This window comes from Panthera pardus, unplaced genomic scaffold (assembly GCF_024362965.1).
Source record: "Panthera pardus isolate Hobbes unplaced genomic scaffold, ASM2436296v1 HiC_scaffold_3, whole genome shotgun sequence".
NCBI classification, from domain to species: Eukaryota; Metazoa; Chordata; class Mammalia; order Carnivora; family Felidae; genus Panthera; species Panthera pardus.
In genome coordinates, this window is record NW_026526876.1 from 43,932,796 (window position 1) to 43,959,678 (window position 26,883).

The 26,883-nt window shown below is 40.6% G+C and overlaps 1 protein-coding gene across 1 annotated transcript in view; it reads left to right on the forward strand.

Annotated features, from left to right (window-relative positions):
* Positions 1–26,883, forward strand: part of ANKFN1 (ankyrin repeat and fibronectin type III domain containing 1) — a 300,608-nt gene that overhangs the window by 251,607 nt on the left and 22,118 nt on the right. The window contains exons 14-17 of the mRNA XM_019415690.2: positions 2,680–2,895; positions 12,188–12,354; positions 15,032–15,182; positions 16,730–16,898. Of these exons, the coding sequence (XP_019271235.2) occupies positions 2,680–2,895; positions 12,188–12,354; positions 15,032–15,182; positions 16,730–16,898 (703 nt within the window). The remainder of the gene's footprint in view (positions 1–2,679; positions 2,896–12,187; positions 12,355–15,031; positions 15,183–16,729; positions 16,899–26,883) is intronic.

Below are 26,883 nucleotides of genomic sequence, written 5' to 3' on the forward strand. Positions count from 1 at the left end.
ATACAGTAATCATCTGACACTATAGATTGGGTTACATTAAACTTTCTTCCTCCGTAGCCTTTAGAAATGAGTACTAGTGAGTAAAAGCCAGGTAACAACTTATGAATACCATGTCTTTTTCATTTTTCAAGGAGGGGGATAAAGCTTTCCCCATAATTTTACTCTCCTTTTCCAGGCCTTCGTATCTCTACTCTGGATTTCCTTCAACTTCCCATGTCACCCCAAGCTGAATAAAGTTCTCTAAATAGTATGCATCTGTCTAAGGCTTACTGATAGTCCTGTAATTTGTTCTGGTTATAACCTAGATGCATTCCTATGAGCCATCAGGTGGTTTTTATTCCTCGTTAACTTGTAGGAATCTCAGGGTTCCCAGATCTCCCAATCTTGACTGCATAGCATCAAAGGTATTAAGATGATTTGGTTTTCCTTTAGGTCCTAAAGAATCCCAAATTTGCCCTTGTGGAACACAGATTTATTTATTTTCACAAGGATATTCTGCTTTGAAATTGGGCTCTCCCCAACTAGCCATCCAACCCAATTTGATGTCAATAAAGAATTTCAGAAAGACTTTTAGTGCTTTCTTATTCAAACTATTGGTCAGCATATCCAAAGCTGATGGTGAAACACTGGTGATAACTCTGCTTAAATGAAATAACTCCCTCAATCAATGAATCCCCACCAGCTATGGTCCAAAATAAACGATATTTTCCAATATCCTAATGATAAAATGTTAATTCATTCAACAAAGAGTTATCGAGCTATTACTATGTGGCAGGAACTGTGCAAGGAACCCAGAGACATACAAATGAAACAACCATTATTTCATGACATGTACGTCAATATGCAGGAAAGCAGGAAAGCTAGAGTCACGCTAAGACATAAGTTTGTATGGGAAGCAATAGGAGACAAAAGAAGGGATCGTAAATTCTGAGAGATTTGGGAAAGTTCTCCCAGAAAAAATAAAACCTTAGTGGAGTCTTGAAAATGAGTAAGTATAAGTCAGGGTGAGATTCCAATTAGAGGAGTAAAGAAAGCCCATACCCTAACTTGTATGAAGCTTGGGAGTTTGCAAAATACTTTGTCAGGCATTGTTTGACTTAATCCCCCAGACACTCTGTAAGGTAAGGATTAGCATAAGGGGTGACTCCTAATTTTAGATGATGAAACTCAGGGCCAAGAGGGTAAATAATTCTTCAGGAGTCTGAGAGTTAATGAACAGCAGGCTGCCCTGAAACCTAACACCCGTGTAACTGAAGGCTCAGCAGCAGTAGCTTGCTGGAGCCAACTTGTACTGGCTCAGGACAGCCAACTGTTAAAGATTCAGGAATTTTGAAAACCTATTGTCAAACTCTTGGAAGCTTTAAATTGGCCAGCATCAGTGGGAGCATTTACACCACAGAAATTGGCATATGCTATAAATCAGGACTTCTTTTTTGTGACAGCCAGTTTACTAGTTTATTTACCAGTATTACTTTGCAGCAAGCTGCCTATATATAAAACTGTAATACTACAGAGGACAGGATTGAAAGCCTTACCCAATTACTTCTCTATGATTTAGAAGCCAATAATTTGAAAGGAATAATCTGACTGACCAGGTTGTTTTAAAAATAATGATCCCACCAAATGAATTTTTATGTGTCAATAATTATTTATGAAATTGCTTACTTATATGCCCAGTTCTAATGAGGAAAAATAAAAGACATAAGACACAGTCTCTACCTGGAAGGATCATTCCAGTGTTTTCATATCTGTAGATATTGACCCGCTGGCTCATTCATTTTTAGGTCATCTGTGTCACTTTTATAAGTTCCAGTTCTACTTTGGCTCTCCTGCAAACAGGTCATCAGCATTTATCTGAGCTTGCAAATAACAGCTAGGAGCTCTGAGATCTTTTATTTATACTTTGGAAAAATCACAGATATTCAAAATAAAAGTATATTTTATCCTCCTCATCCAACATTCTAGGTTAGAAATCTTCAAACCCTGCATATTTTTAAAACTGTTTATTTTAGTAACATCTTCCTGGGTCCCTCCACATTTGATGCAGCATCTTTATTTTCCTACCTTTCTAAAAGTATTGTCTGCCTCAGGTGATCTAGCTTACAAACAATTTTAACGTAATTTTAAATACATAGAACCCCCTGAAATGCAGATAAGTCAAACCAGGCCAATCTCCCAATTAAAGTATCTTGAAAGGAATGTTCAGTCATTTGGAGACCTGTACAATGTACTACATTGTCAATTCACTTCTTCATTTTAAACAACCCCACTTCATACCAGCTTACTGTAGATCTCTTGAAAACTCCACAAGTGGCATACTTGAAATATCAGGCATTTTTCTTTAAAACATCTGGGATTCTCTTCAAGTGCTGGTAACTGAGGTCTATGTGCTGGTGTGTCTATGTGGGTAAGAGATATTTACAGATACTGAATTTGCTTAAAAAAACATCATTTTTGTACCTCTTGCTATAATCTTTGCAAGCTTATGGTGAAGAGATTTTCTTGGAGCTTCTGTTAAGTACATTTTCTATGGTGCCACATATTCCAGTTTTAAGTTTGCTTTAAAAAAAAAAACTTCTCAGAAACATCAGATAATTGATATTCAGTGTCTTTTGTTCCAATTATGTTGCTTTGTTTGCACAATATCATCCAAACTACCGGAAGTCTATTTGTTTCTAGAATTTACTTGGAACACACAACTTGGGAAGAGTTTACTATGAGCCCATTAAAGACCGGCATGGAAACATCCTCATAGTCACCATCAGAGAAGTGGAGACACTCTATTCATTTTTTAATGGCAAATGGATGCAAATCTCAAAACTACAAAGCCAGAGGAAGTCTTTGTCAACACCTGAGGAGCCTACAGCCTTAGACATTTTACTGATAACCATCCAGGTATGCAGTCTTTCAGTTTTCTAATACTGTATATTTAAAGTTCAAACACATTTATTGAGGGGTTAGTGAAATGTACTAAGACCCATTTACAAATGCAGTGATGGAATAGAGAGGGTCCAGAGGCATTTCACTGTTTGTATTCCACACACAGGAAAGGTTCAGAAGCTTATTTTTTATTTATCACTCTCCAGATACGTAATTGGCCACGCAATACAAGTGCAGTGAGCACCCTGAAAATGGCCCTGACCAATAAGCCAATGAGAAACATTGAGACAAATGTTTGAGTAGGGGTCTACAGGTAATATAATCAAAACATTAACACCTAAAGGGACTATAATAATAATACATTGCTAGACCGTGTGTGTGTGTGTGTGTGTGTGTGTATAAAACACTATGAACAAAAACACTCTTACACACACTTACTTGTGTGTTCCTTCTAATATTCCTCTGGGTCAGGCAGGCATGATTAAATCCATTTTAGGAATGAAATAACCGAGGCTCAAAGAGATTCTATGACATAACGACCACACAGAGAGGCAGGTCTAGTGAAGCTAATGTAGCCTCAGCATATTCAGCTCTTCACTTGCATTAGCCCCTATCCACACCACCACACTCCTCAGGTGTTCTTACGTGAGCATGGGCTTCACACTGTTTCCCTTCCCTCCTTCCTTCCTTTCCTTCCTTCCCTTCTTCCTTCCTGGCAGGGATCCTAACAACTTCATATCCACAGTTTTGTATTCTTCTCGTTAAAGAAGGCACGGAAAATTGTATTCGCTTTAGTCCCCACAAAACTTGGGTTTGCTCCTGGGCATACAGCTAGAAAGTGTCAGGACTGAAACTTAAACTCAGATCTTCTGGCTGGAATCAGGCTTCTTTCTGCTACATTCTGCCACATCCTGGGGCAGGAGTTAGGATTTTAGTCATGAGGGATTGGAGATCAAATAAAGGATGAAAGATTCACCTGAGAACTGAATAGCCACCAAAATGCAAAATTCAGGCAGCTCTGATCAAGACTCAGGCTGCATGGCATAACTGGGATACAAAGTACATCTTCTGCTCCTGAGTCCAGCACTCTCTCCACACCACCACACTCCTCAGGTGTTCTTACGTGAGCATGGGCTTCACGCTGTTTCCCTTCCCTCCTTCCTTCCTTTCCTTCCTTCCCTTCTTCCTTCCCTTTCCTTTCCTTTTTTAAACCCAGTCATGGGGATGAGTTTGATAGTACTCTCCAGTTAGGCAGACAAGCTGGCAGAAACAGCTACCTTAAATTGAGGTCTGGCATATATCCACAAGACAGCCAGTCCAGAGTAATGGGAAAGAAAGGGCTCAGTCCCACATAAACAAGCCAAACCCAACCCTTGATGCCAGTAGCCGTTCATGATCACCCTAAAAAACTAAGCCACCAGCCCACTAACTTACTTTAGTTCCCCACTGAGGAGTGGTTGATAGAATAATCTCACCTCTCCATTCCTTGCACTAACCCAAACCAGAATGGAGTCCAGTGTAGCAAAGGTAAGCTAATTGGTCAAAGCCAATACCTCTGGCTTTGATTTTATGGAATTTGGGTTCATATGAAATTGATAGAGGGTGTGTGTGTGTGCATGCGTGTGTGTGTGTGTATGTGTGGGTGTGGGTGTGGGTGTGGGTGTGTATGTAGGAGGTGGGGGCAGGGAACATAGACACTATTCGTGGCTCCCCTCTTCACCCTTTATAAGCAAGTGCTAAAAGAAACATTTAAAAAAATCACAATAAATTGAGCTTTTACAGGGTGACTAATACACTAATCCCCTATAGGGATAAACTGGGGTCTGGGCTACCTTTGCTCCTAGAAACACAGCACAGGCCCCAGCATGATATAATACCTGGTTTCTCCTAGACTTATTACATTAAAAATGTGTTACAGGTGCAGAAAAATTCCAATCTGGCAAAAGGTTGTTAGAAAAGGAGACCAAAAATAGAGGCAAGATCAGGTTTCCACACAGATCCAAGTGGAAAATTTACCCCCGCTGACTGGCACATTTCTGCTTGATGTCATTCCCACCCACCCCCACTCTCCTTCTCCTCCTCCTACTTCTTCTCTCTCCCCTCCTTCCCAATCAGGTCTTACACTACAGAGGAAATAGGGGATAAAACTACTAGGGCTGGTATCCAGTCACTCCTGGACTTTAATTATGTCAGGAGTTGGCCCCAGCAACTCAACATGAAAGTAGTGACAAGTCTTGGTGTTTGCCCAAAGCAGGCGGGGTACTTCCCACAATTCTGGGCCACAAACCACTCTCTTTTCTCATGGTCAGTTGAGTGATGACCACTAGGCTTGGGGCTTCTTTCTGTTAGATCACAACACATATTGAGGCACCAGTTTGGAATATAGCACACGAGGGTGTGCTTCCTGACTCCACCTTGTCTAGTGATGTGACTAAGGCAAGATACTTCATTTCTGACCTCTTGTGTTTCCTCCCCTTCTTCCTTCAGCAAGAAACCCTACTTCATAGGGTTCCAAGGAAGATTAAATGAGTTAATATGTAAAGCATTAGAGAGTGGCACAAAGTGAGCACTCAATAAACGTTAGTGATTGTTATTATTTCTCTACAAACAATTCTAGGCCTCCTCGGGAGGTATCTAGGCCATCTCCTCCCATCCCTACCTTCCCATAAGACCCTGGTACTGGCTCAATCATCCGCTGGGGCATTGCACCACCACCTCTACCTTTCATAAGAACTAAGGAAAAGTTGTATAAAAACTGTATGGTCTGCAATGCGGTTTTCAAAACAGGTAAGGGCTTTAAGAAACTCTGGGTCTATAACTAATCTACTAATCCCTAGGGCCCCAGGGAAACTCCAGGGTCTAACCGTCTCAAATTCTTGACCCTCTCAAGTCCCAGACCTTCACTATGGGCCTTTCTCATATCTAGAAGAAAGAGAGAAATCCTTCACACACCTGTCTGGGGAGGATAAGAGAGTTACTGTGGACAAATTAGAGTCCCTCTGAGCAAACTAATTGGCAGTGAGAGTACTTCCAATAGGGAGGACCCTCTCAGGTGCTGAGTTACCCAGACATTGATCTCCAGGGTCACCTTAATAACTGGAAACTTCACAGGTGAACTTTTCTTTGAAGCTTAATCTTTCACATTTGCACTACATTTTCAAGTTTATAACACTCTGTTACATCTATAATATCATTTGATCTTCATGAAAACCCAGTGAGATTGAGTGGGTAATTTCATTGTGTCTCATTCACAGATGAAGCTATGGATTTCAGGGAAATAATTCCTTAGGGTCATATTAGCAAAAAAGCAGCATAGGAGAAACTAGGGCCCAAATCTTCTGACACCTGGTCAGGTACCTTTCCCATTTTCCCAAGCCGCTTTACATGCCCTCCCCCTCCTTTTCTCTGTATCCTTAAAAAAAAAAAAAAAAAAAAAAAAAAAAAAAAAGTGTCATCCTAGAGAGGATGTGCTAAAGTTTGCCTTCTGGCCCCTCCCAGCTCTGCTTTCCTTCTCCTTCTCCTTCGGCATTCCTGTCACCCTGTGTCTTCTCAAACCTGCAATACCCAGGACCTACTACTTCTTCTGCCCTTTTCTGTTGTTGTTTCTTTTTTCCAGTACATTCCTGCTCTTTCTACCCCCAAGCAGCCCCTAACATGGGGATCAAAAACTACAGGAATCAGGAAGATGAATGAAAATGAGCCAACTGAGCTGCACATGAGAAACAATTAGGTTCACACAAAAACTTGTTTATCAGTGTTCATAACAGAAAAAGAGTGGAAACAACCAAATGTAATGACTGATGAATGGATAACAAAAGTGATATCCATATAATAGAATATTATTCCGCCATAAAAATGAGTGAAGTACTGATCCTTGCTGCAAAGTGGATGAACCTTGAGATCAAACATCATGCTAAGTGAAAGAAGCCAGACACAAAATGCCACATATTGTATGATTCCATTTATATGAAATGCCCAGAATATGCAAATCCACAAAGACAGAAAGTAGATGAGTGGTTCTAGGGGTAGAGGGAGGAGGGATGACAGCTAATGAATGCAAGTGATGGAGTGATGAAAATGTTCGGGAATTAGGTAGTGCTGAGAGCAGCACAAGCTTGTGAACATAGGAAAAAACACAGAATCTCGCACTTTAAAAGGGTGAATCTCAATTTTAAAAAAAGGAGCAAGTGGAAGTAACAGAGACTACAATAATCTGGAGGGCCCTTGTGCCATGTAAAGAACAGCCCATTCAGCCACAGCCAACTGCAGTGGAAAAAAGTGGTCCCAATGTTGAATGTTTTCCCATTTTTAAAGAGAAGTTAAAAATCTAGAGTTTTGGATAAAATATCCTTATTTTTAAAAGTTAGGAAATAATTTAGAAAATTTAAATTCTTTGCAAACCCTATAATCTTGGGCCCACAAATACCTGGGCCACCATTTTCTGACCTTTGCTGTCCCTGGTCAATTCAGTTTCCATCTCCTGTGCAAAACTAAAGCCCTGTGGTTACTGGAAAAGCATGTCATTCCTCTAACAAACTCTTAGGACACCTGGTCAATGGAGGGCAGTTGGATATACCCTTCCTGGTCACTGAACCAGCACAGCACATTCTCTCCCTGAGGCCCAGCTCCACACTCCACTACCTCTGGGCCTCTCACTTCATATTTAATAAACATTTTTTCAGCACCAACTAGGTGCCAGGAACTCTTCTAGGTGCTATAGGAAAAACAAATGAATAAGTCAAGGTCCCTGCTCTCAAGGAGTTCAGTCAAGGGAGGGAGACAGACTTGTAAACAAATCAAGGTAATACAAGGCAGAATTAAACCAGAGCCTGATAGCAGTACAAACAGCGTACTATGGGAGCACAGACAAAGCAGCTATTAATTCTCCCTGGAAATATCAGGGAAGGCGTTGTAGAAGAGGTGACATTTGGCTAAGCCATGAAGGGTAAATTAAGTTCACCAGGTGGAGAAAAAAAAGAGAGAGAGAGGGTAGGGAGGAAGGAGGAGAGAAGGAGGGAGAAGAAGAGGAGGGAGAGAAAAAGAGAGGGAAGAAGCAAGGGGGAGAGAGAAGAAGGAAGGAGGAAGGAAGAACTCAAAGAGAGATTTAAATTAAATAGAGGGCATGGTAAAGAAATGAGGCTGAAGGTAGAAAAGGAGATCTAACCCTCCCTTGGGTCCACAATGGACCTTATACAACCTGATCATACAGAGTTAGAAAAACTTGCTACATGTCTTTCTCACACACTGACATTTGAGTTCCATGAAGGGAAGGATCACATCTTATTCATCCTGATGTCATTAATATTCTAGCATGATACCTGACACATAGTAGGTGCCCAATAAAAGTTGGTAGAATTAGTGAACTCATGAACCAACAAAGAACCAAAGAACAGCGATTAGGACATGTTGGAGAGAGGAAAAAGCAATCCCTTTCGGCTGGATATAAGACACACAAAAGGACTATAATGGAAGTAAAGGCTAGAAATACAAGTTAGAAGTAAAATCAGCTAATATACAAGCCCACAGGCATTTGATTTGGTTTAGAAAGCTTTCTAATTATGCAAATGGGACAATTTCTTTCTCTTCCCATACATTTCTCAAGCTCTAAAAACATTCTAATGAAGGATAAATGACTAGTAAAGGCAGGAAAACAGATGCTCAATAGTAGATGCTCAGTAATCGTCTTTTAAAACAATGAATGAAAGAGTAAATTACACCACCTAAGAATGGTGGTAGTTTTTACATAACCACAGTATGTTCTTAGCTCTCATTCTATTTGTGGTTAGTGCTCACCCCCACATGTGTGTAAGAGAAAACTCTTCTTATACACATCCTATATTTGTACTTTTGGGTTTGGGTCTTTACAAGCACATTTTCTTATTAAGTTTCAACCCTAATTATTTTTCCGATAAATAGGCTCATTCAAAGCTTTATTACTATTTTCTTGAAACTCAAAACCATAACAAATTTGGGACCTGCAATTTTGATGCACACATTCTTCGTTTCTTGGTCTGGAACATCAATAAATAAGCTAAAGAGATGGGCCCTCAGGACCAGTCCCTACTGGGCCATCACTCAATATGTCTACCATTCCCACACCATCTCCATCCACAAATCTTCAACCTAGAGAGTCAGCTTATTAAAGTAATGTCAAGATTCTACTTTTCCCAGATTATCTAGTGAAACAGATTACTGGAGACTTCTCCCTGGTCTATGGATCCTGTTCTTTTGCTGTTAGAAATTAAAGTTGTCTGTATGATTTGCCCTTCACAAAACCACACGGACTCCTGTTTAGTGCCTCAGGATTTCCTGGGTGACTGAAAATTGATTATTTGATGGTTCTTTCTCATTTTCCCCAAAGATCAGTAAGTTGGAGGTCTTTAATTACTGAGGTCATCTTGTGTTTCTCCCCTTTCTATTTCAAAGACAGGCATATTTGCCCTTTTCTAGTCTTTGGGGACTTTTCTATTTCTCTGCCACTTCTCAAAAATAATGACCTGTGGGTTTATGGCTGGGCACATCTGCTTGTATAGCAAGTATCCCTAGGGTGCATATCATCAAATTCTACTGATCTGAATACTTCCATTTTTCCCTTCTCTCATTACCTTCTCTCACTCATTGCTCTCTGATTACCTGTTCGTTTCTCAAAATTTCACTTTGACTGAACTTCCTCCAGTACCTGTGATCTTTTCTAAAGAGATATGATAGAAGACATCAGAAAGTTCTGCCTAATCCATCTCTTGATACTAATAAAATCCCTTCTTTCTTGATCACAAAAATCCAATATTTTCTAGTCTTTTTTTTTTTTTTTTTTGCCAAATACCATAAAAGTTCCTTAGCCTTTGCTTTTCTGTACCTGCTAGTTATGCCTTCCTCCCAATTGTGACCATTCTTATTTTGTCCCTCTTCTGCTATTCTCCTATGTTCTGGCTTAGGGAACTGTCCTGACTTCCATGTGCTGTGTATCTATTATATACAGCAATAGCACTGAGTACTAAGGACACAAAGCAATAAAAAACATAGCCTTGCCATTAAATTCATAGTCTGGTTCAAGAAAAGAACATAAAAGAAGAAAAAATATAAGTACTCCTTCCTCAGTATGCCTCCATTGCTTCTATTGTTAAACTGATTTCAGAATACTGTGATCATTTGTTTACTCATCTGTTTTTCTCAACCTCTTCAAAAGTAAAGATCACATGATGTTCCCCTGACACCCCACTATCTCCTGCAGTGCCTGGAACTCAATAAGTTTGATAAAGGATGATACAGAGGAGACAATAACACAATAGTATAGGGGAGCCTAGGTGGCTCAGTCAGTTAAGCATCCGAATTTGGCTCAGGTCGTGATCTCACAGTTTGTGAGTTTGAGCCCCGTGTCAGGCTCTATGCTAACAGCTCAGAGCCTGGAGCCTACTTTAGATTCTGTGTCTCCCTCTCTCTCTGCCCCTCCCCAACTCACGTTCTGTCTCTCTCCCTCTCAAAAATAAACAAACATTTAAAAAAAATACACAATACTGTATGTTAGATGTTGCAGATGGTTAATTCTACGGAGGAGGGATTACTTCTTCAGAGTCTGCAGGTCAAAGAAGCCCTCTCTGTTCCGTATAGAATTCCGCACAAGTTTATATGCTTGGTTTTCTCTTCCTTTTAATATTCCCTGCATTTCATGGTAAGGTTGGTTCCTTCTTTTTACTCCCTTTGAAAAGAAAACTAAACTCTAGCCTATAGGAATTCTTCCCTGACTCACCACTCCTGTGTTTCAGTTTCCCCACTGCCCAAATGCTTAAAAAGGTCTTACCTACTGATACATATTTCTAATTGTTCATTATCCGAGTTCCTGCAGTTGTATAGGGAAGCAAAAGTCACAACCAAAATAGTTCACTGGAGAGTTGACCACATATAAAATAAGACTGCATTCAAACATCCTTCTGTGCTTAACCAGGCTCGTACTTGCTGTTGCACCAGAAACTTCAGTCTCTGCTGCCTGTGGAATAAAGTGATGTGAAAATACAATGCAAATTCAAGGCAAATCTATTACAAGGTGAATCTTAAAATCTTATAAAAGATGCAGAATTTCGTGAAGCTGATGAAGATGATGTGGAGATCTAATCAAATTACAGCCAAAGCTGTTGACAATTAAGAATCTAGCAGGGGTGGGCCAGTTAACAATTGAAGAACACAAAACAAAGGAACTTATGAGAATGACCTGAATATCCACATTTTTTAAATGCCAGGGGGAAAAATATGAAGACTTCAAATATTCTTGCAAAAATACCCTCTTCATTATCACACTGTGAAAGTCACATATGAGGAATAGCATTTCAGCTATCATACAATTTAGTCTAAAAAATAAAGCCAAAAAAAAAAAAAAAAAAAGAATCAATACTTGATTCTTCCTTCATCCTCATGAATTAATGAATAATTGTAACTACAACTTAAGTGATAATAATACAAGATAAATAAATCTGGGGCTATTGCTTTTTGTTTCATTTTTCAAGATAAAGAACCAACCAAATCTTTGTTTTTCTACTTACTATATAAAGTTTTGGTCCTATTTTAAATGGTGTCATTTAAAAGAGACTTTTCCTGGATACCAATTATTCTGAAATAATGAGGCTTCGTGTACTGCTTTGTCAGCTTCTACACTTGCAAATTTCTGTTTTCCTACTGCTAAACAACAAGCCCTGAGAGGACAGAAATTAGGAATTCTAGTTTTCTAGTTACCCGTTCCCAATCACAACCCACACACCTAGCCCAGCCCAGGAAATAAGGAAATAGCATGCAGGCAGGCTATATTAATGACTAATTACCTGACTTGGAGGATAATCCAAGGTAATCCTAAAGGTAAGATTGGCTGTACCACCAATATGTCCCCAATATCCACAGTGGTATCCAAGGCTTCTATCCTAATAACTTAGCTACAGCTCCTTTAATTTATGACATGGTGCACCTATGAAAGGAAAAGGTTTTGAGGTTGCCATTTCTTAAAATAAGTATATATATATATATGTGTGTGTGTGTTTATTCTTGCAAGAGAGGGAGGGAGGGGGGGAGAGGGAGAGGGGAAGGGAGGGAGAGAGGGAGAGAGAGAGAGAGAGAGAGAGAGAGAGAGAGAGAGAGAGAGAATCTGAAACAGGCTTCCGGCCCTGAGCTGTCAGCACAGAGCCCGATGTGGGGCTCAAACTCATGAGCTGTGAGATCATGACCTGAGCCGAGGTCGGACGCTTAAGGAACTGAGCCACCCAGGTGCCCCTTGAGGTTGCCTTTTCAAGGTGTTTTATGTGTTGTTTTGTTTTTCACCCTACAGGATATTCTCTCTTATCACAAAAGGAGTCATCAGCGTCTCTCTCCTGGATTATATCTGGGTTACCTAAAGCTGTGTAGCTCTGTGGATCAGATCAAAGTCCTAGTTACCCAAAAGTTGCCCAACATTCTCTGCCACGTGAAGATCCGTGAAAACAATAACATTTCCAAGTAAGTTGTGAGGAGTCTGGGTTTTCCTTGTGATGAAACAGTGGCTCAAATGATGGGTTTGATGTGTCAGGAGAAAACTGACCCAGTGTAGTTTCTGCAGTGAGATGTCCCCAGGTGCCAGCACACCAGGGCAGAAGCAGAGCTGTATTTTAACATTAGGATAAGGAGGGTTTGTGGTATTGGTTGGTGGAAGGAGTGACCCAATTGAAGGAGGGGCAAACTCCTTTCACTTTCCTCTCTATATTATTCATGGTGCAACCACTGACACTCAACTGGTTAATGAATAGATGCCCTTTTCTTTCAACATTTTTATTTCCAGTATCTTTTCTTCACAACTTAATAAGTCATTTTTTAAAAAAATATATATATCAATTGTGGAAATGGGTTCTGGTAGAGCAATTGATTTCCCTTTAAAGAATCCCCCTGCCCTCATTCTCCCCATCCCTGGCCCTCTGGCCTTAGGACTATGTATGTTTCCTGTACTCTTTATGGTTCTCTAAAGAAGAAAAGAAGTAACAAGGCCTGTGCTTCTGGAAACTGCTCTATGGTTTGGCATTATGGTGAATTACCCTGTTAGCTTTCGGAAAGTTGCCCAATCTTGGTAATCTGGCTCAGATTTACAACTAGCCCTCCAGCAGGCCTCTGAAAGTCTACTATAATGAACTGAATTGTGCCCAACCTAAAAAAAGAAAAAAAAAAAAAAAAAAAGTAAAGAATAGATAAGAAAACAACTCTCCAGGGATCCTTAGGCTTTAGAATACAAATTAGATGCCCAGATTCTAGTTATACCTATGGATTTGCTTAACCAAAAGAGATTCCTAACTTGGGTCATTTAAAATTTGGTCCATAAGGTGGCAAGAGCTTATTAACTATAGTGTCTCATGATGTTTTTTAAATACTATTTGATGACAGTGAAGGAAATAATGATGACCTCTTCAAAAACTCACTAGCTGCCATATTCTCATCTTTCACTTATCAACCACACCTAGACTTTAAGTCTGCCATCTGGTGGTCACTTCTACAATCAACTTTGGTTATCTTATCAGTCCCTCCCAAGAGGTTACATGGCTCATTTGTGGGTTGACTCAGCAATGGTTACTTTCATCCATTTGCTAGATTTGTGTCTTAAAGGTTTAGACTCTATCTTTTCGTGGTTATACCAGCTAATTTCTCCTTGACAAGGATCCAAGTTTAATTTTTACAAAAGATTCCAGTAGCCTTCACTCTTGCCAGTTCCATTTCTCTCATCCTTATAGACTAAACTGCTTAGTTAGTGGTAGATGTTTCATGGTATTCCTACTGGTAATTTATTCTCTAATTTTATTACAGATGCTATTTTAGCAATGTGCTCCTTTAGGTTTTGTGAATGTTTGTGCCAGTCAGAACCCCCTCATTTAGTTCAATATCAGTGATGGGAGAAAAGAAATTAACTCCCAAGCAGGTTCTCAAAGATTTCAATTATTTGTGGAGCCAACCGCACGCCCAGATTGAAGTAGGATTTAATTTTTATTTTGTTTCTCTTATTGGGACAATACGGTAGATTTTCCATAGTATTTTCCAGTGTGGGAATTGAAATGAAACAGAGATCTTGAAAACAGACACTTTTCCAAGAGGATAGTTGGTTAAAAGAGATTGTTTTCTGATGAAAAGCTCATGTCACAATCGATTTCATTTTCTGACACACAGATTGGAGCCCAGGCTGGTAAACCCACTGGGGAGAGCCCTCAGAGGGTTTTCACACGAGTGGGAACATATGTTAGCACCTCCTCTCTTTCCGTCCCCAGAGAGGAGGGCTTTCCTTTCCTCTCTGGCCTGCTCCTGAGTGCATACTGCTGCTCCCTGCAGAGTTAGAAAGAGGAGAAACTGGGCCAAATGAACGTGTTTAGAGACTTGTGCTGGAATACCTGTGGAAACAATGTTCCGAGGAGGCATTTACCTTGATCTTTTCAAGCTCCTCTTGAAGAGCGGCCTTTGGGGGACAAACCAGATGTGTTTTCTCCCACCATCATTCTTTTCCTTGCCCTTCTGCATGACATTTGGAAAAGTTCATTAGGAAGGATTACAGAGCACACAGAATAAAGACACAGATGACTAGTTTGAAAGGAGGATGGAAGCAGTGATGTGTGTCCCCTGGTTCCTTTTATTGGAATTGTCTGGTGTTCCTGTTTGTGATTCTCCTCAAGCTCTTGGAAGGGGAAAGAAACCAAAATAGTCCCCACGATTACAACAGGCCGGGGTTGAAATGTGCCATGTGGTTTGTTGGCTGAGTTGGACCAGAGTCCTGTGGTTACCCAACTGCTGAATTAACCAGCAGATGCCCCTGTGGTAAAATGCAGGGTCTTAGAACTCACAGAGGATCTTCAGGGAAAGAAAAATGAAGACAGTCAGGAAATTATTAGCAAATATTTCAAAGCTCCAATCTCAAAAACTGACTGATACAAATTAGACCTGCTGTTCTGAGGTATATGTGGTTTGATAGGTGAACTAAGCTTATATTAGAAAAAAAGCTCATTTTAAACTCCATTTGGGTGGCAAAAAGTTCAAATTTTATGAATTGTATTGAGTTTTAACCACCAAAAATTGGTTATCTGGGTTCTGGACATATACACTAAAAATGTTCTGAGCTGTGTTCTGAACTTTTGTTATATTTCTAATTTTAACTTGACTCAACATACAGAGAGGAGTGGGAATGGGTCCAAAAGCTTTCTGGCTCTGAATCTATGGAAAGTGTGGATCATACTTCTGACTGCCCCATGCAATTGTTCTTCTACGAGCTCCAGATGGCAGTGAAAGCTCTCCTTAAGCAGATCAATATACCTCTACACCAGGTACTAGTCTTTACCATTTTTATCTTCTTTTCATAGCTGATGGAAACTGCATTGTGGTATAAAACTAAGAGGTTAAAAAAAAAACTGATATGTTTGTTTTCATTGATTTAAATACCACTTTGCACATGTTGCACACTTTGATGCCTACAAATGGACACACACTGTACTTCTGCCCCTTTTCTGTATCTCCTCCATATTGACCTCTTCCAAGGCTCTGGACCCAGCATTATTGTGGTCTGGTCAAGCAAGGAAAAATCACTGGCTAGCCCACCTTGAAAAGACACCAAGTCTCAGCTTCAGGATAGCACAAGTCAAGGAGAACATGTAAATAAGTGCATAGTTAGATGTATAAATGATTTGTCTAAGAACATCAGACTAGTGGTAGTATAATCTAATAGCAATGGCAAGGGTATGCCATGCTGTCTTTTCACAAACAGAAAATGTACCGTCAAAATTATTGTCGTATTCAAATTGAAATGTGCAAATCTAACCTTCGCTAATAAGCAACTTCAAGAAAAAACTGTTGGCACAGAAGAGAATAGTAAAAGTTTATTAGGCTCTGTCTAGTAAGTTAACATGATGTAGCATTAGGTTGAATTCTTTTCTCTTTTTTTTCTTTTTGGCCTAGGTTCACCATCTCCCCCTACCCAGTGCGCGCGCGCGCGCACACACACACACACACACACACACACACACATCAACCATGTTTAGCCTATAAAATAGGAAGACCATCATAGGAGTGACCGGCTCTCTTAAATAACAGAGCAACAACCCAGACTTGGCCTCCGACCCATGGACACAGAGACATAGATTAGAGACTCCAAGTGTTCTTCTATTGGGGTACTGCTCTGATTATAAGTCAGTACTGCAAGGTTAGTTCAAAATAGCGAACATGATGAAGAATAAATTGCACAAGATGCTATAAAGGCACTAGGGGAGCAACTGGATTATTCCAGGGGTGGCCGTGTACTCAGGAGGGGAAAAAAAAAAATACCAGCTCTACTTGTGACAGTAGATACTATTAAAGGGTTTCTTGAGCTTAGCAGGTTCGAAGCAGCTCATATTTCATTGGTGACTCTTGGGCTACATACACATGTTGGGAGAGGGCTGCCTAACTGCCTAAGAGTGCACACAACATTTTTTTTTTTTTTTTGGATACTTGTAAAATTTTTTCAGCCCTTGGCCAGAAACTACATTTTTCCCCCTTAACCAACTTAAATTGAAACTAGTAGATTTTTAATTCAATCCATTTTTGTTGCTTCATGTAATTATATTCATCATTTTGAAAAGCCCACAGAATGCAATCATTTTCTGCTTTTATAAGAAGCATAAATGTTGTTTTCAGAGTTTATGTGGAACATTACTGCCTTAAATCTTGATTTTATATAGCATTATTAAATGGGCTGAACCCTAATATTTATGTTGTATAAAAATTCCAAGCTTGAAGTCGTGTAATTTTGTTAGATGTTTTATGCCAGTTTGGTGTTGTTTATGTAAGTGCCATGTTGTAACTCTCCTATTTTTCCTCCGCGCGTGTCCCTCTGCAGGCAAGGAACTTCCGCCTCTACACACAGGAGGTGTTGGAAATGGGTCACAATGTGTCCTTTCTTCTCCTGCTCCCTGCCTCAGACGACGTCTGTACAGCCCCAGGACAGAATAATCCTTACACCCCACACTCAGGGTTTCTTAACCTCCCTCTTCAGATGTTTGAACTTGGTATAGTAGCTTGTTTCACCTAGAAATATTAACCCAGCCTCCTTATAATAAAATCACAAAGTTATATCTGTTCCCCTTGTCCCAGTGGAGGGTCAATAAATCACATGATGGCTTTGGCAACAACCCTTCCTAGAACTGTGTACAAGTCTGAGAGAGAGCAAAGCTCCAAGACTATGTGCCGGAGCAATAATTATTGAAACCTAGGTAAGGCCCATTGGAGAGGAGGGGGTTCTAAACAGAGTGTTCAGTTATCAGGCTGCAGTTCTTGCCTTCCCTTTGCTTTCTTAAAACACAAATATTAAGAACTGATGTTTTCATGAAAAGCACTGCCCCTCCCTCCTTCCCTCCCTCCCTCTCTCTCTCATCTCCAACTGGGAAAAAAATGGTGAAATTAAAATATAAAGTGTGTATCACTCTGAAGGGAAAAAAAGTCAATTAGTGCTAATTTATTAAATAGACTCTAATATTAAATAGGCTCTAAATTTCTAGCAGACCATTTGAAAAAAAATTGACAGGGTCTCCCAGGATGCAATATTGTGATTATAATGTGGAATTCTGAATGATGGAAGATCTTATCCTGACTTTCAAAAATGAATAGCCTGGGCCCCAGTTTCTCTAGTTTTACAGAGACCCCTGCTGCCCACTGAGAATGTGAATAGGGAGGCTTTGTCTCTTCCCCATGCTTCATCTTATAACAGACCAATAAGAGGCAATTAGCAAGAATTCCGTCAGTTCAGATGAATTGTAGGATTTGTGGGGGGTGAGTGGCTGCATGGGTAGAATGGAGGCACACACACTTTGGATTGCTCCCGAGCCACCAGATTTAGCAGCAGACAGGGCAACCGCCATTCTGAGACCTGGGCATCTGAATCTGAATTTATCCCTTGAGGATAAATGGATTAAGCCTCTCTGTTTCCCTTGCTCTGAGCAGGTCAGATGCCAAAAAGCTAGAATAGCAATTATTATTTTCCAGAAGAGGAAGAATTATTAAGAGAAGCCTGAATCTGATTTGCAGACCGGGACTTGAGAGTCCTGGGTCCCCTATTGTGTGACACTGGCAATCACTTAACCTTTCTGCACCTTTTCTCTGTCAAATGATTAATAACATTGACCATGCCACTCTCAAGAGGCCTGGATGTGAATATGACCCCATCCAATGAGTTCCCCACCCAAAGAACATTATTAGTCCATGACATGACTGCACTGCTGTTACAAAATATAGTCTGGGTCATGGTATTTCATTTCAAGTCAATAAATATATATTAGATACCTACTGTGGAGATTCAGAGATGAGTAGGACAAAGGCTCTGCCTGCAAGGGGCTTTCAGTACAGTGGTAGGGAGTAAAATAAGGATACAAATTACTATTAAATGAGGTAGGATATGCCAAAATCGTAAGTATTAAGTGATATTGAAAAAAGAAAAGAAAACACATTTTTCTCAAATACTGTAGCAGAAAGCCACCTTGGAGGACAGGATATCTGACGTGGGTGTTAAAGAACGGACAAGATGTTAATAAACATGGACAATAGGAAAAGCTTTCTTGTCAGGGGGAGCAGAATGAGCAAAGACATGGAACAGAAGATCTCAGAAAGAGTCAGGAAGGGAACAAGTGGTCCGGTTTGGCTAGATCAGAGAAATGATGTGAGGAAATAGTGGACATAGAGGTATGGGCAAGTCATGGCCATATAGGGCAGTATCTTAAGAGTCAGGCTGAGGAATCTGTTTAAGATGGATCAAGAGCAGGGTTGGTGGATAGTTCAGGAGTTATTATAATAGTCCAGTAGGAGGGTAGAAACAAAACCCCCCAAAAAGGAAACAAATACAGATTAAGAAACATCAGGAGTAATACACAAGATTGAGCAACTGTTTGAATGAGAAAAGGTGAAATCTACAGACTTCTAGTACTCTCATGGCTTTCAGCCTCAAAGACTGTGAGCATACTGCTGCCATTATCCACAGTAAGGAAATCAGAGAGGAAATGGCTGAGGGAAGAAAATGATGCTTTTAGCTCTGTCTTGAATGCGAAGTGTGAATTCATCCAAGCGGACATGTCCAATTGGCAGTAAAATGCAAGAGAGCAAGTTGGGTACTAAACAGAAATTTGGCCAGTGTCTATTAATAACAGCTGATGCCATGAAAGTTAATGATTTCCCGGGGACAGATCATTGACAGAGAAAAGACCTAAGGAAATACTTCAATGGAGAGCTGAGAGTCCATTCTGTGTGAAATGGTCATCATTGTTCCATGATTACAAGCAAAAACGCTCATTGGTCTTCACAGTGACAATCAATGATTTCAGATCACTCATAATAGTGTAGGACTCCCAAGACCCTGGAGGATCGACCCTCAAAGTGTCCTCTCTATCCTGCCTTCTGGGAGGCTCAAGCACTTTTCCTGGGCAGCCACACTTTGTCCTACTGCTGTTACTCTCTACAATATCCTCTCTCCACTCATTTGTTCATTAATTCAGTAAATATTTACTAAGTAACTTACCATGTGTCAGGCACTAGTCCAGGTACTAAAGAATCTGTGATGAACAAACTCCCCATGAAGCAGACATTCTCGTGGAGGAGAAAAACAGTAAACAATTGAACAATCACTACTGTACATGTCAGACAGTTGTGAGGGCTATAATGAAAAACAAATTAGGGTAAGGGGCTTGAGTGAAGTGACCGGAGCTATGGTTTTGTACAGGATGACCTGGGAAGGTCTCTCTATAGAAGAAACATGTGAGGAGGGACCGGAGGTTTCCATACAGTGGGAAGGACAAGTGCAAAGGCTTTAAAGTAAGAGTGTGCTTGGCTAAAAGATCAGCGTAGGTGGTGGAGTGTACTAAGCAAAGAGCAACAAAGACAGGAAATGAGATCAGAGAGTGAATGGCTAGATCATGCAGGGTCCTACAGGCCATGATAAGACCTTTGGATTATCCATGATAACTCTGGATTGTACTTTAAGTGTGCTGGAAGTCCACAAGAGAATTTTGAACAGCAGAGTAACATATTAGAAGCTCTGCAAAATCTGGTAGCCCCCCACAAAATAATAATAATAATTAATAATAATAATAATAATGGAAACTAAAAAGCTTAACTTTGTTTAACCCAGCAGTTTCCAAATTGACCATGATTGGAACAATTTTTGGTGTGGCACTTACAAAAAACTAAGAAAACACACTTTAGGATATGATGCTCTAGACCACTGCTTCCCAAACTTTAATGTGCGTAAGAATCACTTGGAGAGCATGTGAAAAGAGACCTGGAGTCCCACCCCAGAGATGCTGGGACGGGGACTAGAGAATTTGTTTTTCTAACAAGCTCTCTACTGATACTGTGCTGATACAATCCATGGACCACACTTGAAGTAGTATTGCCTAGAACACAGAGAAAAAGACATTTGAGGAATTTACAGAACTAGAGATGTAGTTATCATAGTATCATAGAATCCAAGAGGACCTATCTCTTTGACATATCTTACCTCTTCTTAATACTAAAAACAATATGACTGTAAGATACTATTCTTCATCTATGAAAGCCAAGCCATATATCAAAGCCTGGGTCTCAGTAGTTCCTAACTTTAAAATGTTTTTTTTCCTAGAATAAAATATACCTTCATATTCTCCTGGTCCTCCTTCATTACCATACCATTGGTGATCCAACTGATTAATGAGAACAATATAAGTTTCCAGAAAAGATCACCTGACTGGGCTTGGTTCCACTGACATACATAATTCTATTAGTCTTTTCTAGAGACCAGGAGGAAATGTTGCCAGTAACAGGAAATTAACACACACTAGTACAATGTCTATTATACTTCAGCACCACTAGCAACAATTTTTAAAATATTTCTCAGCCTTAGTAAGAACCATGACAGACTCTATCTTATCCCCAAAAGCAATCAAAGCTTTCCACAAGAAAATTATCATACTTCTTCTATTAGACTTTAGCCCACTAAGCATTTAATAACAATTTCTATAGGAACTTCTAAGAGCTTGCTATATAGTGGGCCTAAGCCCTCAAGAAAGATGCTAAGCAATTTTTACTTGTTTTTTACAAGTAGGGACTTCTGTCTTCCATTGATAGGTCCATAGTAAAAGATCAACAGACACACTAAGCACTTCTGAGAAAGAGAACGTTACTGAAAATTCAATCAGAACTCAGAAAATCGTAAGAACACAGGAATTTTAATGAAACTTGAAAAGGTGCAAGTTACTGGCACAGGTAAATTATAAAAAAGTTTACACTGTATTTCCGTTTGACTTGTACAAGTCACCCCTGTCCCAACAAAAGGATATGAGATTTGGCAAAGTGACCACGTTCCTGACAGCAGCCTGAGTGATCACAGATAACTTGCTAACCAGCTACGGAAAACTGTGTCCGCGCCTATTCTAGCACTAAATAGATCTAGTAAGGACAAAACGATAAAGGAGCTTAGCCCTCTGTCTCCTCGAGTAAACACTAGACTGGGGCAAACCCATAGGCTATTCTCTCACAGGATTACTTGTAGGGGACAAGGAGACTGTCATGGAGATGTGGTGAGATCTCTGTGAGAAAGGTGGAGCTAAGGCAACGTGGTACAAGGTCCAGTCTACTCCCTCTCCTTAGCCTGAGAGCTGACACTCCGCCCATCCCATCCTTTGGATAGGAGCAGGATAGCACTCAGCAGCAGTAACAAAGCATGTGCCTGGGGACTGACAAGGGTCACTATTTAAACTGTTCCCAGAAACAAAAGGAAAAAGCCGTGTCATGAGCTCTTAGAATTTCTAATGATGTGCCATCTTGAGGATTTGCCTCACCTGCACTGAGGAGGTGGCCCTGTCCTGACCCTATGGGCAGTCACAGTTGACAGCAGGCCCATGATAAGAAAAGTTGAATTTATTTATTTCCTTGGCTCTGTGACTCAAGCTGATTGGACTAGCAAGATTATAAAACTGGGGGATTTTTAAAAAACAGTTTGAAGCCTGGTATATATTTCATACTTAAGTGTTTGGCTGCATTTTTCATTCAACAAACATTTCCTAGTTTCCACTGTATGCCAAGTACTGTGCTGGGGCTGAACATACAGATGTTAATAAGACAAAGTCTGCCCACCAGAAGCCTAGAACCCAGTAGAGGATACAGAAATCTATACCAAAAGTCCCAATATAATGAAAGCCTGGCTATAAAAGGAGGGCTATTGAACTTCAAAGGAAAGACACCTAATCCTTCCTTAAAGAAATAATATTTGAGCTAGATCTTGAATTAGAAAGAAACATCCAAAAAGGGGGGGGAGGGGCGCCTTGGTGGCTCAGTCAGTTAAGGGTCCAACTTTGGCTCAGGTCATGATCTCACGATTCATTGAGTTCAAGCCCCACATCAGGCTCTCTACTATCAGCATGGAGCCCACTTTGAATCCTCTGTCCCCCTCTCTCTGCCCCTCCCCCGCTCATTCCCTCTAAATAAATAAATAAATAAATAAATAAGTAAGTAAGTAAGTAAACAAAAAAAATGAACTTCAAAAAATATAGTAAGGGGCGCCTGGGTGGCTCAGTTGGTTGGGCGGCTGACTACAGCTCAGGTCATGATCTCGTGGTCTGTGAGTTCGAGCCCCGCGTCAGGCTCTGGGCGGACAGCTTGGAGCCTGGAGCCTACTTCGAATTCTGTGTCTCCCCCTCTCTCTGCTTCTTCCCTGCTTGCTCTGTGGCTCAGTCGGTTAAGTGTCTGACTTCAGCTCAGGTCATGATCTCATGGTTTGTGAGTTCAAGCCCCACATTGGGCTCTGTGCTGACAGCTCAGAGCCTGGAACCTGCTTCGGATTCTGTGTCTGATTCTCCCTCTGCCCCTCCCCCACATGTGCTCTGTCTGCCTCTGTCTCTCAAAAATAAATAAATGTAAAAAAAAATTTTTAATATATATATATATATATATATATATATATATATATATATATATATTTAGAAAAAAAGAAACATTCAGAAAAGGAAAGAAAAGGCAGAGCTAAAAAGGAAAATCATTTTAAACAGAAGGAACAACATGCACAAAGGCTTAAAAACCTGAGGAAATGCAGTCCAATTAAGTACACTCTTAGTGGCTCATTGTGCCAGATGCTTAAGTCACCTGAGAAGAGTGACAGGAGATGAAACTAAATATTAAAAAGGTCAGAATCACAAAGGGCTACCTATGCCATCCTAAAGAAGTTAGATTTTACCATGTAGGCAATGGGAAGTCATGAAAAGATTTTTTAAAAAGGAATAATATGGTCTTACTGGATTTTAGCAGCTCTGTGGAAGATGGATTGCAGAACAGCAAAAGCGAGGGCAGGGGGTGCTGGGGCTAGAGTCAACGAGACAGCTGAGAGAGTGGTCCAGGTGGCAATGATAAGAGCCGGAACCAAAACTGCCACAGGAGGGGTGTAGAAGAGAAAGCAGAGGCAAGAGGAACTTAGGAGTTAAAATCAACAGGACTTTGTGATTGATCTAATGTGGTTGAAGAGCAAGGTGAAGGAGCCACAGAGTCTGAATAGGGTGCTGAGATGGATAATGTTGCCATCTACCAAAATAGGAAAGATGAGGGGAGGAACAGGTTTGGGGGAGGGTAAAGATGATGAGTTCAGTTTGACAAATGATGAGTTTTGAGGTGCCTGTGGGATATCCAGGCATTGAGCCTAATGGAATCCAGGCCACAGGCTTACAAGAAATGGCACAGTCTCAACCCTCATTCCTAAGGCCCATTTTTCATGATTTAGGATACCATTCCTGAATTCCAACTGTCAACTCCTTCACTACCAGGAATCTTTAGAGGGGCATCTTGTGCCCGGGCTCTTTCCGACACCTTGGCAAAGAAGTCATGGAACTAAATTCACCCCAGGAGGTAACCGTATTGATTTTTTAGCTTCTAAACTAGGCTCCATGACCCAGACTTATTAGGATTTTACTAAGTTAAAGATCTTAAGAAGAATATTCTACTCTCAGTCCTGTTCTAATATTCTAACTCGAAATGCCTCATTCTTTCTAAAGGGTTGGGGCAAGGGTGTGAAGAAAAAATTATTTTGCTTATGATATGTGCTACATGCTGTGCTGGGCACTGTATGTATACGATAATGAGTTAATCCTAAGCAGGCATTACTATCAGTCTTAGATGTGGGAAAATTGAGGCTCCCAGAGATTACATGCCCACTGCCACGCAGGTAGGAACTGACAGAACTATGATTCAAACCCAATTCTGTCTGACACCTAAACGCAAGTACTTTCTACTCTATGATACTCCTAAACCAACTTCTAGTGTTGGTGCTGAATGCATTTTAGTCTGTCACTATCTTATATGCAAAAAAGAGGGAGAGAAAAAACACCGCAGAAAATTAGACATAGTATATAAATTACTAACAAATCATGTGGTCCAGATAATGCATTGTTGTACCCTTATACCATTCTGTCTGTTAAATGCATGTGATTCACATTAGAAAAAAATTAGAAGCTTCCAGTCTATCCTCCCCTCCTCTGTGATGGCTACCAAATGTATCATTGCTAAACCACAAAAGACTATGTTAAAGTAACATTTGTTAAAGTAACATTAAAGGCTCTGGATAAAAACCACTAGTGCGGGAAAGTGAGGCGCTGTAGTTGAAAGGTCCTTACAGCTCACTGTGGTGAGTGGCACGGGGTGGGAGGGGTTGGTGTGGGCACTGTGAGACCACCCACTGATCCAAGGCTCCTACCACAAGGAGACACAACAAGAGAAAGTTATGGACACCCTGGCGTTTTAGAATTCATATGGGACTGATAGTGTTTCTTTTAAAGAAATTCTTTAGTGCCTCTCCCTAATCTCCCTATCTTCATATTTTAGAGAGAAGAGAAAAAACGGATTTTTTTTTCTTTTATTTCCTTTCTTTTTTTTCCAACTTGGTTTGGAAAGGCAGACTGTGAGACACTTCACTCTCTTCACTCTCCAGCCAAGAGAGGACATCTGTCAAGTGCTAACAGGATATAATCCCTCCTTGAAAGGCATAAAGACACATTCAGGGAGTTACAAGGGTCAAGAGTAAGCTACGAAGTAATGGTGACTCTTTCCTGTAGAACTGCCAGCAAATATCACAGACCTGAAATACACCTTTCAAAACAGGAAAATCAAGAGCACAGAGAGAAGAGAGAACAGAGGGAAAGAGGACACTTTGGAGGAAGGGTCTGCCCTCTTCCGACCAGGATATGCATTTTGTTGTTGTTGTTCATTCAATCAATAAACATCAGTTGAGAAGTTATAATGTTCCAGATTTTGAGGAAATAAAAATAGGAGACATGACTGTTGCCCTCCCAGAAATCACAGTCTAATATCAAGGCATTCAAGTAAACACATAATTATAATAAAGCAGGGTAAGTGTCCCGATACATTTAGAAACAAGTGCTCCAGGAACACAAAAGAGAAACTAATTCCACCTGCAGAGGAAGAGGTGTCAGTGAAGATTTCACTGCAGAGGAGACACAGTTCTAAACTGGATCTTAGAGTATCAGAAGAAGCTGACCTGAGGATATTGGTGTGACCTGAAGACACTGGTAGGAAAGGGTATTTGAGGACTAGAAAAAGGCATGTGCGAAAGTATGGAAGTGTAACAAGACTTGTAATAAATTCAGCCTGATCGAAGTTTAGGATTAACTCGAGCGGAGGGTGAAGGGTGGTTGCATGATGGAAGGAAGATATGATTGAAGATATATTCAAATCCTATATTGCAAGGTTCTTTCCTTATGGTGATAAGAGGTTTGGGGAGCATGGGTGGCTCAGTCAGTTAAGCATCTGACTTCAGCCCAGGTCATGATCTCATGGTTCGTGGGTTCGAGCCATGCGTTGGGCCTCTGGGCTGACAGCCTGGAGCCTGGAGCCTGCTCTGGATTCTGTGTCTCCCTCTCTATCTCTGTCCCTCTCCCACTCATGCTCGCTCCCACTCTCTCTCTCTCTCTCAAAAATAAATACTAAAAAATGTTTTAAAAAGAGGTTTGATTTTTGTCCTGAAGTCAAGAAGGAGCTCTGTAGAAGTCTTTAAGCAGGGAAATAGCATGAAAAGTAGGTGTTTTGGGAGAAGTTCAATAGTTTGTCGTTTCCAGAGAGGTTCCATGAAATTAGTTCTTCTATGAAATTAGTTAGGCAAAGAAGTGCTGCACAGGAAGTGGGAAGGAAGGATCTGATACCAGAGAGAAAAACCAAGCCTAGAACTGAGAAACACCTCCTTTAAATGGTGCACACTTGGAATAAGGATGATCCACAGAAGCCCTCACTCCATTCTTCTCTTCTACTTCCATATGAGGAAACACAAACAGAGCAGATTATCCTTACACACACCAGAGATTCATCCTAGGAGGAAAGCAAGCAAGCAAGTAGGCAGCGGTAAGATGGAAATTGTAAGGTGCACAGAAATCTCTCACTCTACAGAGAAGTAGGGCTTCCTACTGAGGTGTGGAGATGACAAGATGCCTCGTTTTAAGGTAGTGTGGTTTTAGCTTCCCTAAATGTCCAGGTCTAGGTCTTTGGAATCAATAGCAAAGAGGCCCAAGGGCAGTAATTAGATGTTCCTCCTAGAATTCTTCACTAAAGAAGCCAGAATAGAAATGTTTCCACCAATTTTGGAGTTATAACAGCCCTATTTCCAAAGCATGGAACAAACTAGGAAAGTCAGAGATACACAGAGTAAATGAGGTTCCTGGAAAGTGAGTCTGCAAATTCAACAACGGCCAGGAAGAAACTGGTACTCCACTATGGTTCAGGATGCTTTCCTCAGCTCACTGGAATCTAATGTTATGGTATGTGATCAGAGCCAGGTAGAGAAGGATGGAAAATCTGATCACCTCAGGGTACCTGCATGAGGCTGAGTCCCACACTCCTCTCTCCCTCCTCCAAGATGGAGATAAAGGTTAGACTATTTCCTCTGGCCTCTGGCCCATTATCTTTTGAGAGAGGAAGGCCAAGTCTGCCAAAGACAAAAATGGTCTATCTCCTTCCAGGGCAGCTGGGAAGCAGAGAGGCAGG